The sequence below is a fragment of the Monodon monoceros genome, unplaced genomic scaffold, assembly GCF_005190385.1.
Source record: "Monodon monoceros isolate NGI ecotype Baffin Bay Population unplaced genomic scaffold, NGI_Narwhal_1 Super_Scaffold_6, whole genome shotgun sequence".
Lineage (NCBI taxonomy): Eukaryota > Metazoa > Chordata > Mammalia > Artiodactyla > Monodontidae > Monodon > Monodon monoceros.
This window is the reverse complement of record NW_021703783.1, coordinates 86,769,463-86,787,669: the sequence shown is the minus strand read 5'-3', so window position 1 is coordinate 86,787,669 and position 18,207 is coordinate 86,769,463. Positions and strand designations below refer to the sequence as shown.

At 40.0% G+C, this 18,207-nt stretch overlaps 2 protein-coding genes across 2 annotated transcripts; both read right to left on the bottom strand.

The window, feature by feature from the left end:
- Window positions 1–10,391: 10,391 nt before the first annotated feature.
- Window positions 10,392–14,147, bottom strand: LOC114886199 (protein HP-25 homolog 2-like). Its single transcript, XM_029206733.1, has 2 exons — window positions 13,986–14,147; window positions 10,392–10,802 (listed from the first exon to the last, which is right to left on the bottom strand). Exons 1-2 carry the CDS (start codon window positions 14,145–14,147, stop codon window positions 10,392–10,394), a joined length of 573 nt encoding a protein of 190 aa, XP_029062566.1.
- A 940-nt stretch (window positions 14,148–15,087) lies between these two features.
- Window positions 15,088–17,912, bottom strand: LOC114886198 (protein HP-25 homolog 1-like). Its single transcript, XM_029206732.1, is given in 4 exon segments — window positions 15,088–15,383; window positions 15,386–15,538; window positions 16,714–16,851; window positions 17,861–17,912. Coding segments are annotated over 4 exon segments (639 nt in total).
- Between the last annotated feature and the right edge of the window lie 295 nt (window positions 17,913–18,207).

The window sequence follows — 18,207 nt, the reverse complement described above, 5'->3', positions numbered from 1 at the left end:
AAAACTTGGGGAAATATTGTATGATTTAAGGTAACACTAATTAATGAAACAGGGAAAAACAGCTTAACGCAATAGAAGTTTACTTCTCACTCATTAAAATTCCAATATTGATATTCTGGACTGGAGGATGACTCTCTCCTAAACAGTGATTCTGGGACTCAGACTCCTTCCACCTTGTGGCTCTGCCATCTTTGACATGTGGCTTATGAGCTCTCCATTATTCTTGTATCAAGACAGCAAAAGTGGAAAGATCCTGGACAGTCTCGTGAAAGATGTTTTTAATGGGCAAGGCTGAGAGATGGGTCACAGAGTTTTTGCTTGCATGCCATTGACAAAAATTCAGTCGTTGACCATCCCTAACTTTACCTCCTTCGGAATTGTGGAATTTTGGTAAATAGATTCTATTCACTTAAAAATCACTCTTCTCATAGCTACCAAGGCCATATTTTTTTCTTGTCCCTAAACCCACATTACTGGCTGGAAGAACCCTTTATCATATTTACAAATTCAGTGAGAAGATTACATAGTCATTTAAAAAGGCAATAAAAGCACTTGCTTAAAAAAATCATAACTTATTAATAATTTAAAAATCTGTTAGGAAACAAGAATAGAAGGGAATTTTCTTAATCTCATAGTGACTACTGAAAAGTTATATACAGAACATCTCACCCTGGAAATGTAAGCTTGCAGATTGAGAACCAAAATAATATGCCCACAATCACTTCTACTCAGTATTGAGCTGGAGATCCTCATCCATGGAGTAAGCAGGAAAAATATAAAACATATACAATTGGAAAGAAAGAATCAAAGTTTGTTATATTACCAGTGTATGAATTCAAGCCAAAAAAACACATACATTTATATGTTATTAAATTAATGAAAATTAGCAAACATTTTGGACATAAATTTAAGAAATCAATTGTGTTTTTTTACAGCAGAATCAATTAATTAGAATATGAAAAAAACCCATACAATTTAACTAGCAATGAAAATAGCAAATATAGGCGACTTGGGCTGGGGAAGAGGGGGCTGGGCATGCCCCCAGCCAAGTGAGCTGGCAGGAAGAAGCAGGAATGGGTTGATCCAGCTGCATCCCCGCTGCTCAGCGGTTCCCGTGGCCACCTCTGCTGCCTCTGCCTGGGACTGTGTCCACCAACTGCTGGGAGGGAAGCCTGGAATATGGGGAGGGCAGTCTATTTTTTTTTTTTTAAAGCAAATGTATCTAGGACTAAACCTAACAAAGTTGTGAAGACTATTATGAAGAGTAGTATAAATTTTTATTGAAAGGTTTTAAATAAAAGAAACGAAGAGAAACCCTGTTCAGGGATTAAGGCTTAATATGGTAAGCATTTTCTCCAAACTGATTGACCGCATTGATGGATTCCCAGAAAACGGGTGGTGTAGGGGCTGTATTGTGTGGAATGTGCCTAGAGTGTATCCTTGGAGAGCTGGCAGGCATACTCAGCAGAAAGTAAGTGTGTTTGCAATAGCCTAACAACACAGATGTACCTTGACAGTAAAATAGAAACAGGATTCACGGTGCACTCATGCAATGGAATGCTATACAATGTAATTAAATGAGTGTTGCCCACCTATGTTACACATGCTGTAAAGGAAAAGTACTACTGATTTAAAGGATACTTACAATCATATCCCCTTTTTATAAATTTAAAAAACATGCAAACTGGGAGTTCCCTGGTGGACTAATGGTTAGGATTCTGGGCTTTCACTGCAATGGCCTGGGTTTAATCCCTGGTCAGGAAACTGAGATCCCACAAGCTGCATGGCGTGGCTAAAAAAAACCCAACAACCTACTAAAATTAATAAAGAAACATTTTTTAAAAATGCAAACCTAAATTACATTTTTAAATGATTGATGTGTATGTATTAAGATGAAGAGAAATAGGAAACAAGTGCCTAAAAGGAGTGTAGGGTCTTTTAAGAGAATTTTGTCCAGGGGGTTGTTTTTCAGTCACTTATCATATTGTTCATTTATGCTTTTCACTTTTCTGTATTTAGGCTTTTTTCACAATTACAAAAATGTCAGTATGCAGCCACAGTGATTTCATTCTCAATTCAGGGCCATTGGTCACAATTAGGCCCTTTTTGTTGCTTAGCAACTCCATGCTGTGTCCTTCATTCCCATTTACAATTTCACACCCTCATTCTCTCTCCAGATCTCTAGCACCAACACTCAGCTTATTACCTTGTGTTCTGTTTTGCTGAGAAGAAGAAATAATTAGAAGCAAACTTCCCAAAGTCCCTCCATCACACCGACCCCCAGGTCTGCATCTCTGCTGAATTCTCTGCCTTCCGTCTTATCCCACAGGCTGACACCCCTGCTGCTATGTAGGAATTCCACTTGTGCACTTGATCCTGTTTTCTTGAACTCCTCATAGCCATAGTTTTAGTAAGTCTCCCCTCTCTCACCTATTTTTTGTTCTCTACTAGATCATTCCTTTCGTATGTAACCACACTGAGTTTTCACATCTTCAAAGAGAAAATTCTCTCTTGACACCAAAGCCTTCTCCAGCTACTGCCTGATTTATCCTCTTTACACAAAATCTTCTTGAGAAAGTTGTTATGGGCTGAGTTATGTCCCACAAAATTATTTTTTTTTAAGATTTATTTATTTATTTATTTTTTGGCTGCACTGGGTCTTAGTTGCAGCATGCGAGAACTTCATTGCGGCACTTGTGGCATGCAGACTTCTTAGTTGCTGCATGCGGACTTAGTTGCGGCATGCATGCGGGATCTAGTTCCCCAACCAGGGATCGAACCCGGGCCCCCTGCATTGGGAGCTCAGAGCCTTACCCACTGGACCACAAGGGAAGTTCCCCCACAAAATTATTATGTTGAAGGCCCAACACCTAGTACCTCAGAATATTACAGGATTTTTAAAGAGGTGATTCAGGTCATGACGGGGGAATCCTAATCCTATTATGAACTGGAAATTTAGACCCAGGGAGGTACAGGAGAAAAACCATGTGAAGACACAGCGAGAAGGTGGCCGTCTACAAGTCAAGGAGAGAGGCCTCAGAGGAAACCAACACTGCCAACACCTTGATCTCAAATTTCCAGCCTCCAGAACCATGAGAGAGAAATGTCTGTTGTTTAAGCCACCCAGTTCCATGGTACTTTGTCATTGAAGCCCTAGTAAACTAACACAGTTGTCTATACTTCTCTTCAATTCCTAATCTCCCCTTCTCTTCAACCTACTTCACTCAAGATTTCCACACAGTCCCGCCAAAAGTGCTGTTATCAATGTCACAAATAACCTTGACACTGGTTCCAGATGGTCAGTCCACTTGTTACTTGATATGCTTGATCACTGACTTGTTGCCACTTTCCTCATTTGGCTCCTATGTTACCACCCTTGCCTGATTTTCCTCCAACCCCAGTGATTTTTCTCTCAGTCCCCTACATGTTGGCATGTCCTAGTTTTAGATCTGTTTTTTTCCTTCTCTATATCCATTTACCTGACATGTGATTTCATCCCTTTAAATAACTTCTAGATGCTGACCGTTCCAGAAATGTCTCTTTCCAGACCAACCTCCTGGATGTCAGGCTACAGCTGAGATGTCGAATACTGCTGAATGGTCAAGCACAGTCCCATGAAATACAAATTTTACCCAAGCAACATGCTTTACTGAGGGTGGGCAAAGGACATGGCAGGGAAGCTATCACAAATACAACATAGACATTTTGGAGATCCTGAATCCGTCAGACATAGATCACTGGATCTCTTTTCTCACCCCAGATGAGAAAAGATCAAGTTTCAGAGTGCCGGTTGCTAACTGTGTGAGCTGGACAAGATAGCACAGGAGAGACACTTTGTTTTGGAATCTCTAGGGTTTTATACTTTGCGAGTCACTGGGTCCTTGTGGTCATGAGGATTACATGACTATCTTCCATGTTTTATCACTACATTAATAAGTTGCAGGATTATTTAAAATAAACCATCCAAGAGCATTAGATCTTTCCTGCTACTGTTATTCTTTATATTGTTAGTCAGTAATAGCAACCTCCCTACAAGACTATTATTTATCTTCCAGCTAGTAAATTCCATCAGTCAAGGTTTAGAAGATGGTCTGGTTGGTTATGTTTACAGATTTCTTTGAGCATCCCAAAAAGGTGATAATCAAATGTCACACCAACTATTCATCTTTCTTTTTATTTTTAAAATTGAAGTATAGCTGACTTGCAATATTAGTTTCGGGTGTACAGCATAGTGTTTCAGTATTTTTACAGATTATACTCCATTAAAAGTTGTTACAGGGCTTCCCTGGTGGCGCAGTGGTTGAGAATCTGCCTGCCAATGCAGGGGACACAGGTTCGAGCCCTGGTCTGGGAAGATCCCACATGCCGCGGAGCAACTAGGCCCGTGAGCCACAACTACTGAGCCTGCGCATCTGGAGCTTGTGCTCCACAACAAGAGAGGCCGCGACAGTGAGAGGCCCCCGCACGGCGATGAAGAGTGGCCCCCGCTCACCGCAACTAGAGAAAGCCCTCACACAGAAACGAAGACCCAACACAGCCAAAAATAAATAAATTAATAAATTAAATTAAATTAAAAAAAAAAGTTGTTACAAGATAGTGGCTATAATTCCCTGTGCTGTACAATATATCCTTGCTGCTTATCTATTTTATTCATAGTAGTTTGTGTCCGTTAATCCCTTACCCCTAAATTGCCCCTCTCCCCTTCCTTCTCTTTGATAACTGCACGTTTTTCTATATGTCAGTCTGTTTCTGTTTTGCCTATACATTCATTTGTATTATTTTTTATTTTTTAAATTAATTTTTATTGGTGGATAGTTGGTTTACAATGTTGTGTTAGTTCCTGCTGTACAGCAAAGTGAATCAGTTATACATATACATATCTCCACTCTTTTTTAGATTCTTTTCCCATATAGGTCATTACAGAGTATTGAGTAGAGTTCCCTGTGCTAAACAGGAGGTTCTTATTAGTTCTCTATTTTATATATAGTCGTGTGTATATGGCAGTCCCAATCACCCAATTTATCCCTCCCCATCCTTTCTTCACAACATCTCAGACCTAACATGCCCAGCCCAAGCTCTTGACCTACCCCACACATCTACTTTCCCCACAGTTCTCCCATGGATGCATGTGGCAGTTTTGTCCTTCTAGATTCCTAGCACAAAACCTTGCAGCCATTCTGGGTTCTTCTTTTTCCTTCACACACCACATCCAGTTTGTTAGGACATCTTGCTAGTTTTTCCTTCAAAATATATTCCAAATCCAAACTTTTTTAAAAAAAGAAACTCAACTCCTAGTAGCTTGATGTAATCCACAATTACTTTTGGATGGAATCATGGCAATAGCCCCCAGATTCATATGCCTGGCTCTATATCAACCCCCCTCCCAGTCTAAGTCCATCATGGTATGAGTGATCTTTTTAAAATAGAATTAAGATCATGGAACTCTTCTACTTAAACTTGACTAGCTTCTCATCTTTTTCATTGAACATCAAAGACCTTCCATTTGTCTATGAGGCTGTATATGGTCTGTCCACGTCCATCCACCACCCCAACTCCATGCTAACTTTGACTGCAGCCTCTATTGCTCCCTTCCTCATTGATTCCACCTCAGAAACAGTGAATCCCTTGCTGTTCCTCGACCATGAAAAATGTGCTCCTGCCCTAAGACAATTCCCACTGGGCTATTCCCTCTTGCTTGGGCATTTTTTCCTTAGTTAACAAATGCTTCCTTATAATCCAGAAAATTGGAAAGAGTTGAGTACCTTAGAAAGTATGGAATACAGCACCCTAGTGGATAGGGTGTAGTTAAATAGGAACCAGGAGATTTCCTTTATGGTATTAACAGTAGGGATATAATATATGACCAAAGATGTATCACAATTTGATGGTGGGAAATATTTTCAAGGCAAATTAGTGTACTAGAAAAACTAGGTGCTTTCAGAGTAAGATAGCCTTCTCCTTACTAATTTATTATTTATTTTTACGAAATATGTGAGTTCTTTTCCAGGATTGAACATGCAGCCCTAATTATATCTTTACATCATGCCTGTAAAAACTACATTATAGGGAACTGGACTGGGCTGAGGAAAAGGAAAGCCAACAGTGGAACCCCACAAAAAGTGTTATTTAAGAACAAAGAATTCAGATTTGGAAATAGATTAATGCAGATACTGTGAACATCCTCTTGAGATTTTGGGGACTGATCATATCACGCTCGATTAATGGTAGAATTTTCCTTAAAATGTAAGGGATATTCCCACTGATATTCATCCTGGGGAGAAATTAATGTTGGGGTAGAAAACAAAGCAGGCCCTGATTGGGGACTGAATAGATCTTCTTTTTTCCTTGGGACCCAGGATCACTGAGATTTTAAAAGACTGTTGAAGAGAGACTTGGAGCAATGCAGCCCTTAATGTTACATCAGCTCCCTTCTTGTGTGCTTTGGAGCAACTTCCTTACAGTTTTTTGAAATATTCTCTCCAACTTCTGTTTATCTGTACACTAGTACTTTGAAATGGGAAGAGAATAGTTTCGACCCCTTAGCTAATTTTCCATGTGTAATAGAAAAAGATACAATCTGTCTTTCAAATAAGGAATGGTGATATATATAAAAAGTAAGATTTCCCATCCTGATTACGTTTTACTCCAGCATTGTAGGTATCTGTAAGCCAAGCTCAACCTTTTATTAAGACAGCAGGTGACCTCATAACAGGTTAGCCAGGTGAAAAAATATTAGGCAGACTAATTCACCAGAAGCCAATTTAGTAAATGAGTTATTTAATGACCGGCCATTTTGCTAAATGGGCTTTCAAAAAATAAACCTACACCCTGGAAAGGCTGATGGAAACTCAAAACTTGTCGAAATGCATATTATAGAACAGACATTTTATAAGAATTAATATCGGGCTTCCCTGGTGGCGCAGTGGTTGAGAGTCCGCCTGCCGATGCAGGGGACAGGGGTTCGTGCCCCGGTCCGGGAGGATCCCGCATGCTGCAGAGCGGCTGGGCCCATGAGCCATGGCTGCTGGGCTTGAGCGTAAAGAGTTTGGGGGGCTTACCTGGTGGCGCAGTGGTTGAGAATCTGCCTGCCAATGCAGGGGACACGGGTTCGAGCCCTGGTCTGGGAAGATCCCACATGCCGCGGAGCAACTAGGCCCGTGAGCCACAACTACTGAGCCTGCGCGTCTGGAGCCTGTGCTCTGCAATAAGAGAGGTCGCGATAGTGAGAGGCCCGCGCACCGCAATGAAGAGTGGCCCCCGCTCGCCGCAACTAGAGAAAGCCCTCGCACAGAAACGAAGACCCAACACAGCCAAAAATAAATATAAAAATAAATTAATTAATTAAAAAAAAAAGAGTTTGGGAAGGATAAAGTGCCTTCCTGCTGTTCTTTACCATTAGTAGAGATTTCATATTCAGAAACAACTAAAACTTTTAAAATATATTCTTTCTATCTTCCTTGAAATTTTTCATAAATAACTCAAAAAATTGGCAAAATCATATGGCTCCTTTCAAATATTCCTAGGTATTGTAAAGCACCAGGTAAATTAAGACACAGCAGGTAAGTGAATTGCTTGGAGCAGAGTAAGTACTTAATACATATCAAACAGGTTATGATTGGAACAAAGCCAATTTCTAGTAACAACAAAATAATAAATCTGATTATAGCAGGTTAAACTTACCATGTGCTAATAACTATGCTAAGTGTTCCTCTGCTCTCATTGTTTCAAAAATTATTGAGCACCTAGAATGTGCTAGACATATGTGGGATTTTGAGGTTACAGTAAAGACCAAAACAAACAATACAGTTTTTGATATCATGCAACTTACGGTTTAGCAGAGGAGAGAGACGTTAATCTGAGAATTTTGAAAATGTAGAAATAAAGCTGTGGCCATTGCTACAAACAGGTAAGAAGAAGGTCATAATGTAAGAATGCATGAAAGGGCCACTTGGCCAGTTACTTTATTAATCCATTCCTTTCTCAAGAAGGTAGTTCTGAAATCTGACTGGGAACAAAAAGTATTGGTGGCTATGGAGATAAGTGACCTAGGCAGAGGGATGAACCAGTGCAAATGCCCTATGGCAGTGTGGTCCAGGGACCATACATTATTTGAGGGACTAAAAATTCAATGTACCTGGAAACCATCCAGTAAGGAAAGGTGTGGTAGGAAAAAATGATGAAGAGGTATAAAGTAAACCATATTAATAATTTATTTTTATTGAGGTATAATTGGCATAAACATTATATTATTTTCAGGTGTACAACATAATGCTTCAATATTTGTATATATATTGTGAAATGATCACCACAATAAGTCTACTTAACAGCTGTTATCATACGTAGGTACAGAATTTGTTTTCTTGTGACAAGAACTTTTAGGATTTACTCTCTTTGCAATTTTCAAATATGCAATAACTATTTAATTTTTATCCTAAGAAAAATGAGAACCATGAAATTATTTTAATCAGGGATGAATATGATAACATTTTCTTTTGTGCAATGAGCATTGGCTGCTGGGATGGGATAAATCCAATCAAAGAGGCACAGAGTGGAGGACTGGTCCATCAGTTAGCACAGTGACAGGGGAAGATGATGGTATTGCTTGTGGGAATGTAAAAACGTAAATTGATTTTGCTCGGTGACAGATTGGATTGGGGAGGTGACAAGAGGGAGGTGGGTGGCATCAGTCAGTGGTTGGTAATGCTGTTGATGGGGAAAGAAAACAATGGAAATACATGAGGTGCTGGAGGAAGAAGCAGCCATGAACTCAGTTTTGGATACCTTGGTACAGCGACCCTGAGGAAGCCTCTGGGTATATCACTGATCTCTGATCTCCTCTGGTAACACATTACAGAGCTGTGACTAGCTCTCATGTCTGTGTATGAACTAGATTGGGACCTTCAAGGCTTAAAGATAGTTTCTCAGCATATTAAACATAGATGTTTAATAGATGATGGAAGAAAAAGGGGAAAGAGTAAGGGGAGTAGGGGGTAGGTGAAGTCTCTAGGAGAGAGCAAGTCTGTGAAGGAAAAGAACAAGTATATCAGGGTTGCATTTGGTTACATCTAACCGAAACCAGTCTGCACTGGCTTAATAAAATCAGTGGTTATTATTCTCATATGTAGGTCTGGTGTGTCTGTGCAAGGAAATTATTAAGGACCTGATCTGCTTCTATCCTACTCCCTCAGCCTGCTTAGCGTATGTGTCTTTTGTTCTCAAGTTTGTCAAATGGCTGCTTCTGCCCCAGGCATTGCATCTTCTTGAGGTGGGGGAGGGGGATTGATGGTTGAAGGGGGAAGAGCAGAAGGCAAAGGATAAAAATACAAAGAAACAAGTCACTTGAGGATTTACCTTTTAAAGAATCACCCAGGAAGCCCCACCTGATTACATTTCATTCTTCAGATGGTATCACATGCCACCCATGCTTTGCAAAGAGGCTGAAGATCCTGCCCTTAACTAGGTTCATTGACACCCCAAAGTTTGAGCTCTGTTAGAAATAAATTAAACAAGGAGTGGTAGAATGGGTACTGCATAGGCAACTAGCAGGGTCTGAAAAGTTTTTTTTTAATTTAATTTAATTTTTATACAGCAGGTTCTTATTAGTTATCTATTTTATACATACTAGTATATATATGTCAATCCCAATCTCCCAATTCATCCCACCACCACCAAACCTCCAACCGCTTTCCCCCCTTGGTGTCCATATGTTTGTTCTCAACATCTGTGTCTCTATTTCTGCCTTGCAAACTGGTTCATCTGTACCATTTTTCTAGATTCTACCTATATGCGTTAGTATACGATATTTGTTTTTCTCTTTCTGAAAAGTATTAAGCAACAGAAATTGTTCCCTCAATCCGTATCCTCGTTCCTTGATCAAACCATCATCAACGTACGCATTATGAATCAAATGCAAACTATGTACTTGGTAGTTTGTATTCACTGCTTAGTGTGACTTTAAGCAATTTTTCTTCATCTCTCAGGGATATTTGCTTTCCTAGCTATACTATAAATTGTGAAATTGAAGTGGTGTTGGGGGCTGTGATCAAGGCTATTTTTTCCTCTGGTGAAAAATGTTCACACATAAACAAGAAAAGGCATGAGGACTTTCCTGGTTTCCCCAGCCTCCACCAGCTCTGATTTCCTGACATACGCTCTTCCTGAAGTTCCTTGGATATAGCAGAATACATGAAATTTGATGGGCTTTCAATAAGAAACTGTTGACCAATTAATGGATAATTAATCTTGACTGTTTTTTAGGGTTACTTTCACATAGGTAAATTGGGCATTCTTAATGTTATTCATTCAACAGTCACTGAAAAGTATCCAGGGGGTAAGGGAAGTCTGCTGTGAAATTTAGGACCACTTGAGGAATTTAAGTGTGCTGTTACCCCTTAGCCAGTATAATTTCCATAGAGCAAATACCCAAAGAACATACTTTCAGTCAGTCCTTTCTCACTCTCTGCTGTGTCTAGCTTGGATTCCAGCCAGACTCTGTCTCCCATCGTCAGCTGCAAGCTGACATTTCCAGAAACATGCCTATAATTGTCCTTGTCCTGGGCTTCCTTCTCCAGGACTTGGGTGCCATTCTTCATGAGCCCTAACTTCATAGCATGCTGGAACAGCTCAATGTCAAAGCCAAAGTGGTACACGCCTGGGGCGGTGTAGGTGAACACTCCCGTGGTAAGATTGAAGCGGTCCTGGTCGTTATGCAGGGCTTCCTTGAAGACAGTGGGCTGGGAGAGGGCTGGGAGGGGATCACTCACCTTCACTGCAAAGGCAGATTTGGGGGGAGATGAACAATTCTTTATTTTTTATTTATTTGTCTTTTTTGCGGCACGCAGGCCTCTCACTGTTGTGGCCTTTCCTGTTGCGGAGCACAGGCTCCGGACGCGCAGGCTCAGTGGCCATGGCTCACGGGCCCAGCTGCTCCGCGGCATGTGGGATCCTCCTGGACCGGGTCACGAACCCATGTCTCCTGCATTGGCAGGTGGACTCTCAACCACTGCGCCACCAGGAAAGCCCTAGATGAACAATTCTTAATGTCTCCAGGAATCCCAGGAATTCCTCGTGGTCCTGGAGGGCCTTGGGGGTAAGGCCAAGGTAAACAGAAGGAGGATAGAGATTTGAAGTTCATGCATTTCACAGTCCATAAATTTCTTTCCACACTACCCCCCCCCACTAACTTAACACTTGCCCTTCAAAGATCATCTATGCATCATTTTTCCCAGGAAGTCTTTCCTCTCTGCCATTATAGTAGCAGAATCCAGTGTTTACTTTGATTGTAGCATTTGCTACACTGAATAGTAATCTCTCCCATTATGTACCTATTTTGTTTCCTTAATTAGATGAAGAGCCAGTGCCCTACTTAATTTTGTTCCTAAAGCGCCATTATATGGTATCCAGGGTCGAGTTGATAAGCATAGTATGTTTTTGGAAGCAATGATTGAATAAATAATTGCTTGAATTGCCCTTTCAATTCATTTCATAGGTGTGATCATGTTTTTATTATCACAAACACCAAGTAAGGATTACTCTTGGAAAACAATGACACAAGGAGATCTAGGAATTGTATTATTCCAGAGATAAAAGGGGCTGTTAGAGCAATGTCTCCCCAGCTGGACTGTGTATGAGAGTGTCTCAGGTAATAATGCAGTGACCACCTGAATTGGAATTTCAAGGGGATGAATCCAGGAACCTGAACATTAAACAATGTCCACAGATGATTTTGATGCACAATCAGGTAGAGGAATCACTGATGCAGGATCAAATTGGTGAATAGTTTCCAGTGAGGATGAGATGGCAGAATAAGTTCTCAGAATTGAGGGAAAAGCTCCTAATACCTTATTCTAAACTGTTTTCTACGATACCATTTTGCCCTTGAATTTGCAGGAAACTCACTAGTATTCCAGTGTTAATTATGGGTGAGCACAGAGTAATTATGCCACAGTTAAGAGTATACCAATTTAAATGTTATCTGTGGAGAAAGAAAGAAATGAAATTGAGTTATTTGTAGTGAGGTGGATGGACCTAGAATCTGTCATACAGAGTGAAGTAAGTCAGAAAGAGAAAAACAAATACCATATGCTAACACATACGGATTTATATATGGAATCTAAAAATATATATATATATGGTTCTGAAGAACCTAGGGGCAGGACAGGAATAGAGACACAGACATAGAGAATGGACTTGAGGACACGGGGAGGGGGAAGGGTAAGCTGGGATGAAGTGAGAGAGTGGCGTGGACATATATACACTACCAAATGTAAAATAGATAGCTAGTGGGAAGGAGTCACATAGCACAGGGACATCATCTCAGTGCTTTCAGACCACCTAGAGGAATGGGATAGGGAGGGTGGGAGGGAGACACAAGAGGGAGGAGTTATGGGGATATACATATACGTATGGCTGATTCACTTTGTTATAAAGCAGAAACTAACAACCATTGTAGAGCAATTATACTCCAATATAGATGTTAAAAAAAAAATTCAAGGAATCTACAAAAGAAACTCCTAGCACTAATCAGTGAGTTACGCAAGGTTACAGGATACAAGGTCAACACACACAAAAATCAATCATATTTCTGTATATAGCAGTGAACCATTGGAAATAGAAACGAAAAACACAATACCATGTATTATGGCTCTGAAGAAATGACATACTTGTGTAAAAGTCTAACAAGACATGTATAGGATATGTATGCTAAAAACTACAACCAGCAATCCCACTCCTGGGTATTTATCATAGAGAAATGAAAATGTATGGCTCTGCAAAAGCCTATGCATAAATGTTTCTAATAGTTTTATTTGTTATAGCACCAAACTGGAAACAAACCAAATGGACTTCAATGAGTGAATGGAGGAACAAATTGTGATACATCATATAATGGAATACTAGTGAACAACCAAAAAGAAAAGAATTATTGATATTCAGAGCAGCTTCAATGTGTTAAAAAAAATTCAATCTAGTAAATTTGAAGATATAATTGGCTTTGTTAGGTGATTCCTGAATTGGGTAGCATCCCATCTAGCAATTAGAAGGGTGCTCCAAGGAGAGGTACAAAGTAGAAGGTTTAGAAAGAAGAGTGGGGCAAGGAAGTCATTAGCAAAGGAATGAATGGAAAGGGTTATTTTGGGCCAGGACATCTTTTTGGGGGGAAGGAAATGGTGAGGACGTTATCATGCCAATTCCTTTGGAGGATGGAGAGGGCCAACGTGACAGGTTACCTCATTGGTACTGACCAAAAAATTCCAAACTGGCTGATTAAGATTACATTTTTGAGGAAGGTTGAAACTACAATTAGGTTAGGTATTAAATCTAGGTTTGGTATCATGGGCTTTAGTGCAAGTGATACCATCCTAAGTCTGTGATTTTTCTCCTTATTAGATGGATCTTAAGTTCATTATATTGAGTGAAAAGGTCAATCACAAAGTCACTCTACTATCCGTCAGCAGAAGAGTAAATAAATAAATGGCGGCATATTTACAATGGAATACTGGCCATTTCCATTCAATGAAATACTTCACTACTGTTACCACAGTGTGGATGGATTTCACAGGCATTAGGATGAGTAAAAAAAGACTAGACACAAAAGATTTTATATTGGATTATATCACTCATATAAAGTACAGGAATAGGCAAAGATAACTGATAAATGATGCTGAAAGTCAGAATAATAGATTCAATGCTGCAGATGTAGTTGTGGACCGGAAGGGCACAAAGGAGACTTCTGGGATGGTAGAAATGTTCTATGCATCAATCTGGATGGTGGGTCCATGTTTGTATGCATATAAAATTAATCAAGCTGTGTACTTTAGATTTCTGCATTTTACTATATTTAAGTTATAATTCAATAATAAAGAAACAAAACCCACCAATATTTTTTTTAAAGTCTGGTCATCAGTAGTGCGAAGTTGGCTTAGATGCTCATGTCAGTGTACAAAACAATGTGGTTACTTTTATCCTCCTGCTCCAGCATGGAATACGGGGCTTTGATTTGATGCCTGCAGGATGGCTGTTGCAGCTGTAAGACCTGCATCTTCACTCTTCAGAGCAGAAATGGAGAAAGCAAAGGGCAAGGGCCAAGGGCCAAAGACATAAGCCAGTTGAGTCTTTTCCCTTTTAAATACGACTCCTGCAAGGACCATGCGCTTACATCTCACCAGAAAGGATGGTGTTTTTTATGGCCACCCTGAACGTAACAGAAGCTGGTCAAATTACATTTTTTAACTGGGTTCGTTGAGGCAATGCAAATGAATTTAGCTAGAATAAAAATTGGTAGAAGAAGGGATATTGGGTAAGTAGCAGCCTGAAGTAAATTAATAATTAATCTGAAAACTCTGAAGCCACAGAAATTCCCTCACCTCTATCACCCATCCAGTTATGCTTTAGGAGACTCATCTGATGAAGAGCATCTTCATTTGGTCTTTTAAGCAAACTTGACATCTCTGCCAGAGATATTTACTTCTATATTTATATCCTTAATTCTCAGAATAGATTTGAGAGTTTGAGCAAAGTTTTTGTCCTCTGGGGGTGAGCAGGGGGCAGGCTTCAAAAGGGAGCTGAATGAGGGTTTTCCTGGTATATTTAACAACAACATGGCTGGGCAGCTTCCTACCTCACTCTTTTTTTCCCCACATTTTTAAAAAGATTTTTTATTTGATGTGGACCATTTTTTTAAAGGCTTTATTGAATTTGTCCCAATATTGCTTCTGTTTTATGTTTTCGTTTTGGCCAGGAGGCATGTGGGAACTTAGCTCCTCGACCAGGGATCGAACCCGTACCCCCTGCATTGGAAGGTGAAGTCTTAACCACTGGACTGCCAGGGATGCCCCTCCCCACATTTTTGCCACCTAGGATCTTGAATTTTGGGAATCACAAATAAGAAATTATTGACAAATTGATGAACCATGGGTCTTTACTGGTTTCAGCGATTGGTAATACATTCACTTTGTTCAACTTGGTCATTACTGATTTTGTGAGCTCTTCATCCTAGAGGAACCATTTGGGATGAGAGGAGTAGGAGGCTTCTTTTCTTAAATTCAGTGTTACATGAGGGAGAGAACCATGCAGGTACCCCTAGCTGTCCTAATTTCCATTGAGCAAAAACCCATAAAACACAGTGTGAGTAGTTCCTTTTTCAGATTCTTCTTTGTCCAGCTTAGACTCCAGCCAGACCCTGTCCCCTTTCTCCAACTGCAAGATGGGACTTCCTGAAGCTTGCTCATGGCTGTCCTTGGCCTCTGCTCATTTGTCCCAGATCTGGATGCCATTCCGCATGAGACTCACCTTGACAGCATTCTGAAACAACGCAATGTCAAAGCCAAAGTGGTACACACTGGGGACGCCGCAGGTGAACACTCCAGTGGCCAGGTCAAGTGACAGTTGTACAGAACTTCCTGGAAGACAATGGGCTGGGAGGGTCCTGGGAGAGGCCCACTCAGCTTGACGGAAAAGGCAGATTGAGGTAGACAGGGGCGTTTCTCAACTGCTCCAGGCACCCCAGGTATACCTCTTGGTCCTGTTACACCTGGGGGTCCTAGATCCCAAAATAAGCAGAAAAAAGAATGATAGAATTTAAGGTTTTGTATTTTTCAAAGTATTAATACATGAATTGCTTCTTCCTTCCTACCCTTCTTCTCACTGGTCAGAGCCTAGCTCAAGCATCACTGCTTCCAGAAGGCTCTCTTGTCTCCTCCAGATTTGGAAAAGTTTTATCTCCTTGTACCACATCTGGTATTGATTGTTACCATAGGTATAAAGAATTACCACAAAGAATTGTAATCCCTCCCTTAAGTGACTGTCTCCTTATCCATACTGGGAACGAGGCATCTTACTTAATTTTTCTTCTAAATGTCATACTCAGTATCAGTTGTAAAATTAGCACTCAAAATATGTTCAATAAGTGAATAACTGAATGAATTAGTATATGAATTATATATTAGTATATATATGTATATATCTTTACTATAAGGCTGAGTATTAAGGATCACTATTGGAAGTTACCCAGACAAATCCAGGGATCATACTATTGCCAGAACTAAATGGGAATTTTGAACAGTGGTATCCAAATATGCCTGTTTATTAGAACCAGTTGTGGAACACCATCCCACCCCTGTTCCCCAGTTACTCAGGGCCAGTCTACACTGCGGGCCTTTAGAGGAACCTCTGAGGATGGAGACTAGGAACGTACATGTTTAACATGTGATTCTGATGCTCAGCCAGATTTCAAAACCTTTGCTTTAGAGGTTCAGTACAAGTATTCAAAGCTGATGGGATCTCTGTGGGAGCTTAGCCCAGCATACCTCTCAGCAGATGACAAGAGAACAGTAAGTCAATGTATCTGCTGCCCACATGACTCTGGTGTCACTGTATGAACCTCGGCTTACGCCTACACTGTATGACACCAATAGGAGTGCTTTACACTAGTCTAGAGATGGAGTTATGTCTCAATTTGGACTGTACATCCAGTGTGTCTAAAGAGGTGTTTGAGCACACAGATTTCTTGGTGGTTGGAAGCCATCTTATTAGACGAATCCTATGACTCTTAAGAGTTCAGAAAAAGAGACCATGGTCATTTGTTACCAAGAAATGACTTACCACAATGATCAATATTCTCATCAGATCACCTGGAAGATTTCACTGAATCTACGAACATTGCAGTCAAAGAGAAACTATGAGAGGCTAAGAGAGCAATTGCATTTATTTTTCCACCTGCTAAACCAAGTAGCCCTGGAGGACCCCTGGGTCTTGGAGGTCCTCGGGGTCCACAAGGTTCACATAGCTGAGAATCTGCTGAAGATTTGACATCGGCCACAAGTAACAGGACAAATAAAGCTAAAATCCAGAAACCTGAAGCAGAAGAAAAATCAATGAAGTTTCAAATAGTTTGGAAGATGGATCAGCCTCTCTTAAAGAGATTGTGCTATAAATTTTGTCAAGTTACGGTTCACAGTTCCAAGAAATTGATGTTATTTTGGCCTTTAGTTCCATGAAATGCTACATGTATCAATGCTGTGACTCATACAGACAAGACTGGGAGGCACTTTGAATTGAGATGCTTTCAAGTCAAACACAGCAAAATCCAAGAAAATTGGCTAACTCATCCTATTTGAAACCCATGCTGCTTTTTCAATCTCAGGCAAACCCCAGAGTTCCTCTCTCATGGACTCAGAGCCTCCTGCCATGTGTTTAGCAGTGATCTTTAAATAATTGGTGTGACTAATCTTCTCATGATGATGAATAAGCACCCGATTTGCCTATGTGTTATTTTATATTGTCTTATTGCTTTATCTCTTGGATGGGCTTCGAACCTAGAAGATATATGACAAATCGTTCTTTGATGGTAAATGAATCGACAAATGCCAGATACTGAATTAGCCAACTGTTACTTCCCACCACCCTAAAACTTTTACTTAGTGCAGTAGCCTTCATTCCACTTTGAAGTACCAAGCCAATAAGATCAATATGCTTGCATTAAACTAGCTTCTGTTAATGCACTTGTTATATTTTCTCCTTTATGACACATTGAATCTTCTACTTGCCCTCAATAATCAACTTTTATGGGTTACAGATGTATGCAACAACTACAGAAATCTGTGTCAAGAAACACAATCAACTTTAACATGATTAATATGCTCTTGAAAGTAGAGTGCTTCTAACTGTTAAATTATCAGTCAGTAACCATAACTTTTAGAATATCCTTTCTAATTCAAGAAAGATATTCATCACTTTTTGGCCTTAATTTCTGATTCAAAAGATGCTCTTCCAAAGCTGAAGTTAACTTATGAAAGGCAGTATGCTAATTTATGGGCATATTTTTAAAGTCAGAGGATGTGGATTCAAATCCTAGCATTGTTACCTCCATTCTGGGCGACCTTAGGGCAGTCCCCTAACTTCTCTCCCAGCCACATCTACAGAAGGATGCTGGGAGCATCTGCTTGCCTTGTTTAATAGTTTTAAAGTTTCAAGAAGATATGTGCATATTCTTTGTCTGGAGTCTAGCAGGTACTTTATATATCTTTATATATGTATCTTTAAAATTATTCCTTATTACTTTTATTCTTCTTGCTATCTTACAGGGAGAGTGCTATTCTGATTTTAAAACCAGAGAGAATGTTAATTCAAAGAGTTTTGACAATCTATTACATGAAAACTAAGGATATATCTCAAAACAATTTAAAAACAGCTGTGAGGATATCTTGGACA